At 44.0% G+C, this 13,688-nt stretch overlaps 1 protein-coding gene across 5 annotated transcripts in view; it reads left to right on the forward strand.

Annotated features, from left to right (window-relative positions):
* Positions 1 to 13,688, forward strand: part of LOC137432967 (calcium-activated potassium channel subunit alpha-1-like) — a 258,054-nt gene that overhangs the window by 211,260 nt on the left and 33,106 nt on the right. For all 5 annotated transcript variants that reach the window (XM_068125315.2, XM_068125317.2, XM_068125316.2 and 2 more), the window contains 3 exons: positions 2,256 to 2,388; positions 3,948 to 4,172; positions 4,326 to 4,518. In XM_068125315.2, coding sequence (XP_067981416.2) covers positions 2,256 to 2,388; positions 3,948 to 4,172; positions 4,326 to 4,518 — 551 coding nt within the window. The remainder of the gene's footprint in view (positions 1 to 2,255; positions 2,389 to 3,947; positions 4,173 to 4,325; positions 4,519 to 13,688) is intronic.

Here is a 13,688-nt window from a genome sequence, read left to right on the forward strand (position 1 = left end):
ATAAAAATTTAATGACATTTAAATGTTAAGTTTTATTAATATCCACTCTTCTGTGACAGAACACTTCTGGATTGTACTCTGAAACAAACAATGCCAGATTAATGAAATGAATAGCATATAATAAGCGTATTTCTGAGACAGGATGGCCTAGATGTATGCACAATTGCCTCTGAGCTGTCGAGCCTCAGGTCGAATCTCAGCCCAACTATAAACTACCACACTGGTGTTTCACAGGTAAGGCGAGTTATCAATATGTGTGCCATCCCTCGGATAGACGTTAAACTGGCGTCCCATCTGCCGGCATTAGTTGGTGGGCGTTAAAGATCCCACGCACGGTGCCCTTCACGAAGAGGAGGCGGGCTATCGCCGGCACCCTCAACAAAGTACAAATGCATTCTCTAACCTACTGGGGGCACTGCATCAGTGGAACAGCCACTCTCGCAGAAAATGATGTAACTAGCGGCCACGTGCTGCGTACGAAAGGAAAGTTTCTAAAGAGCAAAAATAATTTAAAAAAAATACAATCTGCCTCTAGCCTGGTGTTGGCTTAGCGGTTTGGGTGCTGGCTTGGGATCCTAGGATCCTGAGTTCGAGCGGTGAGGGTGCTGGCTTGGGATCCTAGGATCCTGAGTTCGAGCGGTTAGGGTGCTCGCTTGGGATCCTATGATCCTGAGTTCGAGCGGTTAGGGTGCTGGCTTGGGATCCTAGGATCCTGAGTTCGAGCGGTTAGGGTGCTCGCTTGGGATCCTAGGATCCTGAGTTTGAGCGGTTAGGGTGCCGGCTTGGGATCATAGGATCCTGAGCTCGAGCGGTTAGGGTGCCGGCTTGGGATCCTAGGATCCTGGGTTCGAATCCCGGTCGATCGCTGAATTAACGACAGGGGGGTTGACTCAGCCCGTCATCCTTCCAATGTCGGCAAATTGAGTACCAGTTTGCTGGGATGAATAATCCCGGTGTGCACCCCGACGTAGAATAGGTACACCGTATCCCTGCGCATCGTAAGAGGCGACTAAGGGTTGGCGTCATGAAGGGCATCTGGCTTTTTTGCCTCTTTTGCCTCAAACATTTGCCTCAAACAAATCAAAACATTGCCTCAAACAGGGAACCATGATTGTCATGGGGCCCGCAAGGCTAACCCCCGCTCTAGTGGGGGAAAAATGGCCTTAAAACGATCATTCATATTCATAATCTGCCTCTCATGTGCCAACAATTATCCCGATCCAAGAAACCTGTGAACTACCCTCAGAATAATTTTTAAAAACATATAATTACGACATTTCACCAAAAAGGTCATACATGTTTAGACCATTAGCGATTTGCATGTTTTATTTGCATTGAAATTTAAATATGGCCATGAGAAGAAATATTTACAAATTATTATCTTCATTTTTTGAGTCTTTTTTTTTTAAACGAATTCACCATCCTGAACCTACCTTCAACGTCAACCAAGTTACCTTTGACTTTTTAATTGAATTATGCATTCTAAAAAGATGTCGCATCACCATTTTCTGGCTATTTGAGGGGAAGCTCATAAACTGTCATTTGCAGACCCATGGGCTTCGCTTTTCCCCATTCCACTTGTGTTTTTTGGCCCTTTCCTTATTTTTTTTTTCTCACTATGCTTCACCTTTTACTCGACCCCTTATCAAAGCTCTTTATTACCCTCACCAGAGGAGAGGGTATTGCATTTGAGTCCGTTTGTCTGTTTGTTTGTCCGCACAAAATAAATATGATTTTCTCTGCAACTGTTGGTCCGATTGACAGGAAATTTTCACCATCGGTGCAATTCCACCTGTTTAATTTTATAATGATAATTATGACGTCATATGTCACGTGGTTCGGCCGCCATCTTGGAAAAAACGAAAAACTTTGCACCTCTATATCTCCGAAAGTGCTGAATAGAAAAAATTGAGACATGACTCATTGTAAAGAACTCTCCATGGGGAATAAAATATGTTGATGATGGCACAGGTGCCTCCATTATGATGTCATAATTCGACAAGTACAAAACTTCATCCAATCAAGATGTAATTTATTGAGCATGATCTCGGAATAAATTAGTTTAGAAAAAACATAATGATGACGTCATCAGTCACGTGGTTCGGCCGCCATTTTTTTTTAAATAGCCTGGGAAAATGAAACTTTATTCGGTACGTCCACCGAACCCCTGAAAACACTGAAAATACATCCTGGTGAGGGTTAGCGATCTCTGAGTGTTCTTTCTTGTTTTTATTCTGTCTTGTCTTCTACTCCAGGCATGAACTCTCCCTTGGGGTGGGAGTGGGGACTCCAGGTGCTGCTGAGGATGTTGATGGTGGAGTGAAACGATATGATACAACTGGAATGTTTCACTGGTGCCCAGCCAGAGACATCGAAACAGTCATTCTGGTGGGTCCTGAAGTTGAGATCAGGAATTGCTATCAGGTGCCTGCAAGTAATAACACTCAGCGGGGAATACTTGTACCTGTTCACAACTTAGAAGGTAGACGGTGCTCGCAGATTTAAGCATGGGACATTAGCTGGTAAGTGGCTGAATGTAGTATTCAAAAATTATTTTTATTAAAAAAAAAAAAATCATGGAAGGGCAAGGTATAACTGGCAGTGGGACAAACATCAAGGGAATGAACAAACATGAAAAGAGGAGGGGAGGAAACACTGAAACTAGCAAGCAACATGGTTGTGTTAGGAGAGGTTAATGGAGGTAATAAAGACAATGGGTCATAATCTGGGATGACAATAGATGGCGGTGTAGTGCTTGCTTGAAGCCCTGGAGGGAAAAGTGAGACAGAACAGCCTCTGGAAGGTGTTTCCATTAAACATGAGAAGCGAGGAATAAATGAGATGAGGTGGGCATTTAGCCTGGATTTTGGAAGTTTAACAAGGAGGGGATGAATGCAATAACAGGTGCATTCTTGTTGGGGAGGGTTGGGGGACTGAGAGAGTAGAGGGAGCAATGTTGGAGTAGAGATGGTGGAAAACAGAGAGACCACCTAGTTTCCTGCAATGTGAGGGAAACTAATCTTGTGCCTTGACTTCATCATGGAAGATTCCAAATTCGTCATGTGGCAAAAAAGCAGCGTAGTCAACACTCGACCATTTCAAAGAACTTCTGTTGCTGTCTGTTTTGGAGTTGAACACAAATCTGTCCATATACCTTCACATCTAGATTCTTGAAACGAGAGAAATGACTCATGAAATTCTAATAAGATTTCATTTCCTGGGAAATTTGTCATATATTCCAAGTCAGATGTGGGTAACAAGGTTCACTTAGCATGCAGGTCAAGCATAGAAAGAAGATGTGATAATGGACCTGCACCAATGTATTAAATGCACTGTCTTGAAGGGGGAAGACCGGGTCAAGATATAACCCGATGACGACCCATTTGTTTGTCCGTAATGTCAGTGGAGTCAGGGTGGGCATAGGATATGCTGTTGGACTGTGACTGGTAGCTTTACATGGTTCGGTACGTTGTATGTAATATTTCTTTCTTTCAATCTTGTATACAGCTTACAGCTGGTGATTCTGTATTTCCGGATTGCAAATGCTCAAGGCGTGCCTTGTTACTCCAACCACACTGATGTTAAGGGCCAGGTAGCAATTCGTTCCATCATCGATTTATGAATAGGTGAAGGGTCTTGATGATCTGTACTTCTGAATATCGGAGCTGATGTTCTGATGGTTCTTTGTGCAATGTTTCACTTTTGTAAAAGAATATACTTTTTGATGAGAAAGGATTTTGTCTTTTACACCTGAGCCTTATTACCTGATAAGGTAATACCTGATATTACCTGATATTACCTGAGCCAGAGCTTTACACCTACAGGGACCTTCGATCAAGAAGGTAAGAGTAAGCAAACTTTTCTGATAGTGCAGCCATAACTCAGTGTGATTTAACAAATGTCATTTGTTGTTCTGATGAAACTCTCTTCACTTCTTCATGTCCCAGACCCGAGGTGAAGCTGCCATGTCGATGCTGAGTGGTCACGTGGTGGTGTGTGTTTTTGGGGATGCTCACTCAGCTCTGATCGGCTTGCGAAACCTCGTCATGCCTCTGCGTGCCAGCAATTTGCACGGTCACCAACTTAAGCCCATTGTCTTTCTTGGCTCTCTGGACTACATCGGCAGGGAATGGGATACTCTCGCAAACTTCCCACGGCTCTCCATCCTCCCTGTTAGTAGAAGCGATAACAGTACATGATAACGTGGTTTACCAACTCGATGAATATCTACACCAAATCCTTTTTATGAATATCCAAGATATCTAATTACTAATTTTTGGAATATCTAATCTAAAAGATGTAACCCCGTTGTATTACTTTTTCAGGGTTCGCTCTTAAGTCGTGCGGATCTGCGTGCTGTGAACATCAATGTTTGCTCCATGTGTGTCATCCTGTCTGCAAGTCCTTGTGGAATTGAGGACCCATCACTGCAGGACAAGGAAAGTCTTCTTGCCTCGCTCAATATCAAATCGATGATATTTCCAGATTCAATCTCTCTTCTGCAGGCCACCTCACAAGGTTAGCAGTTACCCTTTTCCTTTTCATCCTCAATGCTTGCATCGGCATTATCCACTCCCAGGGGTTTCTACACCTACTGATCCCTGAAAACATCCTTCATGCGCACAACTCCCCATCACTTACTCTCGTCGTCTAGTGCTTGCACATGTGTTTGTCTGCCTGTTCACCTACACTACAACTTCCGTCTTTTAACCCGCATCCTTTTGTCATTTCGCTTTTCCACAAGCCGTGACCCTCTGCAAAAACAACAACAAATCCAGCACCTTGCCTTTCCTTCAGCTCAACCTCACAGTTATTAAATTAGGATATGTCTACATGACCAGAAATTGAGACATGGCCTTGTTCAATTGTTTGTATTGGAAGTAAAGGTGGGTTAATTTAATGTTTCTTTCAAAAAAGGATTTGCCTGGATTGAAAAACGTGTTCCAAGTGTCAAAGCAGACAGAACTGATGCTTTCCAGGTCAGCAGAGAAGGACGTCACCATCAGTATTATCTTACTAAAATTCACCAAATGTCAATCCGTCCGTCCATCCGTCCGTTCCCGGGTACCGCAAAAACGGCTGAACCGATCGCAACGAAATTTTGGGTGGGTAATCCTGGGACCCCCTGGAGTAAAATAGGCCATATTGTTTTTCCAATTTCAGCTTTGGTCTCCAGCATTTTCAGGTTTGGACTCCCGCCTAACGTTATTGTCCTGAGTACCTCAAAAACGGCTGCACCGATCGCAACGATACACCCCCATGCCCGTGTGATTCCCACAGGTGACCCCACTAGTATAGTATAATTTCAACTGCAAAAATGAAAAGAGAGTTTTCCACAGCATCAAATATATTATTAATGTATACGATGAGAAGGACTGGGCCGAAGACGCTACCTTGTGCCAGTCCAGCCTCTAGGGGCACACCACGACCAGGATGGAGTGTCGGGTGGGTAACAACATGTTCTCTTGGACTGAAAAGAAGTCAGTCCATGTGTAAAGGAAACCAGAACCAGTTCTCTCAATGGCCTTTTTGCTTCAACATCTCTTGTGGCCTGCTTAACAGATTTGCCTTAACCCATGGACTGTTTGTCCATGCTCTATCCTTTTTAATTGCTGAGTGTCAAGCAAGGAAGCCTTTGGTATGGCTCGGTCGAGGTTCGAACCACCAAACTTCCAGATTCAGAGCGGTCGCTCGAGCCGTTGCGCCACCAAGTCCACATTCTTAAACGTATCTCAAAGGAAACAGTATCTTGCGTGCTGGTGATTGGCTGTCCTCTAGCAGCACATATAGCTCAAGTGGTTTGCTGGGGCCAACTCTGTGGTTCACTCTTGATGTAGCTAACAATCTTGATGGATTAATGTCCTTGTCACACATCATTTGGATTAGTGCAACTCTTTCCTTGTCGACATGCCGTGGTGTTTTATCAGATATGAATTGCTCATACTCGAGAGTTCGACAGTTCAATTGAACAAACAACACCGAACACAGCTCTGATTCTCGTGGAATTGCGCCGCCTTCTGATTTGTCAAAAGATAAACTTTATGCTGATTTTAATACACATTTTCTTTTCTTAATTGTTTTTCAATAAAGAACCTTGATACATATTGTTATGAAAGGCCTCTTGAAATAACTATCAGCTGAACTACGTAAGTCTTGCATTTTTACGTGTACATGTCATTGTATCCTATTGTAGCGGTTACCGCTGAATGCACACTGTGAAGAATCAGCTCTTCGTTTGCAAAAGAAGTCCACAATAGCCTGAAATGACGCAGCTTTATTAAAAACCAACTTATACAGATCCGGAAGAAGCCAAGACATCTACAGCAAGAGCCAGTCTCATGCCACGTCAAGCCTTCCTGGAAACGCATTGATTCTCATTCACTTATATATGAATACGATTATCAGAAAATCTCCGAGAGAACAAAGCGACTGGCGAGAGTCCCTCCCACCGTTATCCGCTGTTCGGGGGAGTCAGCCCTTCCTTATCATTCGGACCAAATGTTTCTCTGGGCTCCGAGAAAACAGAAATGTAACTCACAAAGAGGAGAGTGTATGCTTGGCCAAACAACCCATATATTTTATGGGTTTGTTTACATGAGTAATTCAAAGCATGTTTATACAGAGTCATGCGTTGCTGTGATTAATACAAAATATATATGGTAAAAACAATAGGTTTATGTCTGCAATCTAATCATTCTACTTGCGTTACACAAAATCACGCGCATGTGAGCGTGGTTTTACGACCGGCCTTATCTAGCCTCGAAAAAGCACACGTATACAATTTGTCCAGCATGACCTCAGCGAGCCTTTCCTCATCCAAAACTAAAACGAAGCAAAAACCCTTTATTAACTTTATGAAAATAGCATTTTTAAACAACATTTAAATCATAACACATTAGCAACCAACGTCTATAACTGAACTTTAGGCAATAACAAATCTACTACTTGACATTCCTTCCTCTTGTCTCGTCGAGACAAAGTATCTTAAGAGACAACGTGCCACATCGGGCTTTATTGAAAAATAATTGTGTAATGCGGGTATTGAAAAAATAATTGTGTAATGCGGGTATCTCCCAAGGGCATATCGTGCGCCCAAAGCGCCTCGCCCGTGCATTTGGCGAACGTGTCGTGTGGTGCGTGCTCGGAGCCTGAGGGCTCAGAACATGAAAGTCCATTAACGTTTCGGATCCACAACGAAGGTGTCTGGTCCAGATGAGGTTCTGCTCCGCCAGAGGGCCCGTCACCTCCCCTGCGGAACTTGCTCCCCCCACCCTTTGCAGACTCAGTCCTTGCAGATCTTCGAAGTTAATCAACGATCATGCCCATGAGGTCCCTCACGTGCTGCTGTTCTGGGGAATACATAGTATTGTCAGTATCTTGTGTCTCAATTTCCTGGTCAGGGTACAGAGCGTAAAAATCCGATTCACTTGAAGCATTTGAACTTAATACATATGAAGCAAAGAGAGGAACTTCCTTTATGTCAAAGTCTCCCATGGGCGCCTGGTCGGCTTGCGGGTCTAGGACATCCGCGTCGGGTCCCTCGACCGCCAGACCCAGTGTCGCAATCAGATCCATAGTTGGGTCGGAAGGGGGCGTGCAGCTGTCCGCTTGTAATACATAAGCAGCGTTAGCCAGTACACGCAAGGGGTTTATAGCACAAGTATCACAGTCATCACATACACCGTTACAGGCAGCAGCCAGTTCCCACATGGGATCCGCACAAGTATCACAGTCATTACAAAATTCAATGCAATTTTCTGGAGCGCCGGTCGCAACTGCCTTGTTGAAGGACCCGTTCAGGTCGACGGCCTCTGTGGTCAGAGCCATAGTCGTTGTCGGCGGCTTTTTCACTTTCCATCCTGTAAAATACTTTCTCATACAGAGGAGGACTAGAGATTTCATTAGTGCCCCCCAAATTACTACCCCGATTATCACAGCCAGTGCGGTCAATAACCACTTCACTATGGTGCCCGTCCATCCCTGGAACCAGTCAGTGAGCCAGCTAAATGTATAAGAATTTTCACGCGCGATCCGATCGATCGTCAGGGCGTGGCTAGTTTCCCTTAGTCTCACTATTGCGGCTGACACTCCTTCAGATGGATCGGGTATGTAAGTGCAACATTTTCCCTCTATAATTCCGCATACCCCTCCTTTCTCTGCCAGGAGCATGTCCAAAGCCACCCGATTCTGCATCACCATTGTACGCATGTGAATTACCGTGTCCAATAGTATGTCATGAGCCGTAGCGGTGTCGTTTGCCACCTTTTCTAGGGTCAAAGCCAATTTGTCTATTCGGAAACTATCCATGACTGTGCCCGCTCCTGGGAAGAAGAAACCAAACACCTTTTCCCATAGACTCCCGTGTAGTTTAGTGGTTCCATCTTCGTTCATGACTGACCTCTTATAACGCCTGTCCAAGGACTTTGGGTCTAGCTCATCCAGTATCTCAACGTCAGGAAGGACTGAACCCAGATAACATGTGCCCCCCCAATTATTTGGTAAATAGGGGTAAGCCTTGTCGCCGCATATAAACATTGTCCCATGGGGTGGGACCAGGTGGGTGGATAGGCACTGGAGTCCCTTTACCACCCCATTAATCCTACTAACCCCCCTAGAGAATGTTATAGCCGTTATGTTGTGGTTGTGTTTATCTTGCAGTACTATTCGTAATGTAATCCCCGAGCTCCCTTGTCCCAGCTTCCCGGGGAGAGTGTAGGCGCATTCTGATTCTCCCATACGCAAGTGGCCGGAACCCTGGAGGCAGACCGTCCCTTTCTGTGGTTTGACCCAGACGGGGGCAGGCCTCTCGGCCACATGGGCAATCATTGATGGGCGATAATTAAATTGTCGATTGCAACTCTTGCCGTTGTCAACCCCTTCTCTTTCCAGCGTGGTGACTAAACATGGGGAATCGATAGGTTGTGAGCAGAGGTCATTGAGGGACAGAGGTAGCACTATCATGTGTATTCCTGTGGTGCCTGCTTGGGGAAAGCGCATGCACGACCAGCAGTGTGTCCTATTTTGAATTGTTGCCACCTCCCTGGCCACTTTCCAATATGTGTTTTCACCCTTCTTTGGGGCCTTATTCTGGGGTTGTGGCGTGAGTATGTATTCGATGCATGGTATGTAGTTCCTTTCGCCACCGGCCGCGCCAGAGGTCCAGACGCTGCACCGGACCTGCATGGTCATGTCTTTCCCTAGGCGTGTGCGTGTTTGTAGCTTAAAATCAGGGGTTCCCCATTGGTATCCTGGTTGGGCCAAGGTCTTAATGCTAGCTTGCCCGTCTTCCCGGAACTCTCGTTGCTTTTGTAGTACCATGCCAACGCGTCCAGGCCCTGCCGACAGTGCTAGCCAATTTATGTTCACCCAATTTGTGTGCAGGGCTTTCTGTTCGAAACATGGTAGTGATACTCTTTGTCCCCATGTTACGGTGAGGTGTCGGGTTTCGTTTTCGCATCTATTGGAATCGGAGTTTCCCCTAGCTGCTGTCGCTATCAATAGTATTGTACCTATGATTAGGCCCATCCTTACTGTGGTTGCTGTGGTGTAGTGTCTGGTGCTTGTATGGCCAACTTACAGTGCGTGGCGTGGATCCACGAAGTCTTGCCCTCGCAAAAGACTGCCGTTGGTGTAGTCAGCAACACCTGGACTGGTCCCTTCCACCTTGGTTCCAAGGCGTTCTTGCAGGTGAAGTGCTCCACGAACACCTGGTCCACAAGTCTCCTGGGAACGCCTGGTCTACAGGTCTCCAATTCATAGATTCAATTCATTCAATTCATAGTTTCATAGAACACCTTTTCTCCAATTTCCTAATCCACTTTTTTTCAAGTGGATCCAATTTTATCCAATATTCAATTTTTAAATTCAATCCCATTTAATCCAGTCCAATTCAAATTAAATTCAATCCTTCTCTCAGCATCCCATTACCTGTTTCCAACATCAATAAAAATAAAATTATAAAATTAATAAAAAATCAATCATCTCAACTCTCAAATCGAATCAAAAAATAAAAATAAACGAAAATTACTTCAGCGAGAGTTTCAACTAGAATTAACACAAACAAACCACCATTAACCTCCATTAACACAAACAAACCACCATTAACCTCCATTAACACACACAAACCACCATTAACCTCCATTAACCTCCCCCTATTATTTATTTATTTTCACGAATAAACAAATAATAGAAATAACCTGGTCTACTTCCAATTTCAATTCTGGTCAGTTCTGGTGTCTGGTCACACACAATGTTTTCCTCACCCACTGTGATTCGCTCAAAATAGATTCTCACTGTTATGTCTGAAATTCGTCTCATGAAAACCCATTCAAGAGTCCGGTGTGACAGACAGCCAAACACATAGACACGCCGAAGACCCCAGGGTACCCATCAAACTAGCTTGTCCGCAGATCCACAACACAGCGAAACATGTAACTTTACTAAAATAATCACTTACTCATAACTAATACTCATAATAACTCATAATTACTTATGTAATTACTCATACCAATACTTACTTAAAATAATGTAATATCCCAATCTTCACCCCCTATGCAAATCGAAGCACCCCGGACGATCCACAACCAATATCAACCACTGTAGCCGTCTTCCCGACTCCAGGCAGCCACACGCAGCCACATACATCTCCATCCACGTCACACAAGACAACAGCCAACGAGTGTGTCCACCACACAGAAACCTTTAGCAATGCAACAACCGAACTCCCAGACAACCAACAACAAAACCCAATCCATCTCCATGGCTCATCAAGCAGTTCCAACTTAATCCAGCTTCACATACCGATTTCCCCAAAAACTCGTGAAACTTCACCCCCATTTTGGAAAAACCCTGGACTAAACCCTGACACCCTAAATAACTTCAGACTCATCTCCAACCTACCCTTTCTGTCAAAAGTTTTGGAACGTGCTGTGGCCACTCAACTCAAACATCACCACTCTGCCAATAACCTGTATGAAACATCCCAATCCGGATTCTGCTCCAGCCACAGTACTGAAACTGTTCTCCTCAAAATCACCAGCGACCTTTTCTCTCCTCTGATGCCGGCAACCTCAACATTTTCATCCTCCTCACCTCAACGCCTCCTTTGACATCATCAATCACACCATCCTCCTCACCCTGTTTAGACCAGCTTGTGCCTATTAAACCCAAATTAGTTCACCCCCAAGCCTACAAGGACCACCTACAGCACTGCAAAGATGTCCTCTACTCCACCTACTACCCTCAAATTATCCACTCTGGCTCCGGAATCCCAAAAGCACTCTTCTCTACAATAAACAAACTAAATAAACAAACTTTACAACGTGAACAAACTCCTCAGCGCCCTGGATACCGCCACCTGTCATTCAGAGTAGACAACAGCATCTCCTTTCTGGCTTTCAGCATCTCCTTTCTCCTTTCTGGCATCCAAATGAAATTCTGGCTTCAAATCAACTTCCTCGAACTTAACTATGATAAATCTAAATTAATCTTCGTTTGCCCACAACCACTCACCAAATTCACCCATAACTTTGCCCCCAACATCGATGGTCATTTGAACACAAATTGAACAAAATTAATCGAACAAAACACTTCCATTAACTCGACATTCTTTTCACAGCACAAAGTTCACTTGAACATCTTTTTCCTGGATACTCCCTCTTTATTTTTATACCATACCATGCTTCTCCACTTGCAACCCAAATATTTTCCATGAAATAAATAAAATGAATTTTATGAATCTTCTCATTATTCGAAAGTTTACAAAATGTCCCAAATCTGTATATTATTTTCTACTGTGGTTATATTAAACCATTATTTTACAAAATCCAACTTTCAATAAACTGGAAAATGCTTCGCCATGGAATAGTCCACCACTCATATAAATAATCATAAGAGTTCTGCGAAACATCTCCATCTTTAAAACTTAGCCAACCAAATTTAAACCACATGTTTTCCCCCCAAAAAACAAGTCACATTCTTTGTATATTGCCAACATTGTTCATCGTTTAAGTATCATCCAGAACTAAATTTTTATAAACCATCAACTTGTAGATGCATTTATTTATATCCCATTAACCCAAGAACTCTCAATTGCTTGGTTATATTTTAGTAATGTCATATATCCATATTTCTTTCCAAAATGTTCCTGATATACACATTAATCCCATCTGTCTTTGTTTCCAGATGAACTCAAATCAGGAAATCAACACAAATCCTTATTACCTCCAATCAATCACACTGCACATCATTCCCCGTCCTTGATGGATAATTTTACATCCAGATGGGCACAGCATCCCATTTTTGGCGACCCAGCCCTGAAACAAGCCCCTGGACTCCTTGCAGGCTGGACCAAAACCCCTGGACGAGGTTGCATCCCAGTACTGACTCTGCTACCTTTTTGCAAACCACTTCAACTCCATGAATTTTACATGTTTCGTGAACGGAACAAAGCACTCTGTAATCGTCAGATTGAAACTGCCCCAAACCCGTCCATATAAACTCCATTGTTGTCCTGTCCATCTCTCTGTGTTACATTTACCTTTTGTGACTCACAGTACCTGCCTCCATGGAACAATGACGCCTGAGCACTCAATTAGCCCTCCCAGTACCAAAGACTTACAATCAGACCGACAGACAGACAAATAACAGAGGCATGTCGCCAGCCCCAGCACAGGACATCACCTTTCCGGGCAGGCACAATATAATCCACAGCATCGAAATGCCAATTTCTATCCGGAGCCTCGCAAAGCCAAAATCCATGCATGCGTGCTCCATCATGCAACCCGATCTGTACTCGGTGCGCCCGGCGCCCCCTATAATCAGTGAGTTATAATAACCACAATATCTCTGGCACCCAACTCGTGATACCACAATTTAATCCACGTTACTTGCATCTCTTCATCCTCCCAAATGTCCTCCATTTAACGTGACTCAAATCCATCTCAAATCCCCACAGCTCGATCGAACACGTCACTGTACTCGGCCCGGTTAAATTAAATTCCAAGCGTACTGTACCTGACGCTTCCACAACAACAAAAAACTCGATATTCTCTGTCCACTAATTATGTACATGACTTCAGTTTAACCAACAATATAATGTCCTTTCCTTCCAGATTTAGGTTCTATATCCTGTCGTTAAAGCAACACCTCGTAGACTGACTGCCTGTCGTTCTTCCAAGGTTAGTGAATTACCTCTGACCTTTCCCTTGCATATCTCGAACAAAGGTCAACTAAACTTTAAAAGGTCAAACTTCGAATTGGGGTAACCAGCGCTTTATTTTTCCGCAAATAATACAAGTCCGGCGTCATTCCCTGCAAGAACCACATCCAGACAGACAAATGACCCTTATTGAGGCTCTACATCGCAAAATGCTAGCTCCTACGAATCCAACAACCGTCACAATCCGTCCAGGAACTTCCGTATGAGGCGTGCTTCACAATGCATCACCTTTACTACCTGGTGCACACCTTTCGCACATCCTTCCTCGTTCGCACAACGCTTCATCAACACACCTCCTCGCGCCCACACCTTGGCACAAGCCACACCACATACCGACAGTTGAAACCTCAACCGTCCTCCTTCCTCAGATCAGCGTTCTGTTGAAACGTGACATTTCTGCTCAAATTATTGAATTTCCAATTTTAATAACTTAACCTTACCAGCATACTAAATCTGTGTCCGCATCGAT

Source organism: Myxine glutinosa, chromosome 8 (assembly GCF_964187855.1).
Source record: "Myxine glutinosa chromosome 8, kmMyxGlut1.1, whole genome shotgun sequence".
Taxonomy (NCBI): Eukaryota; Metazoa; Chordata; class Myxini; order Myxiniformes; family Myxinidae; genus Myxine; species Myxine glutinosa.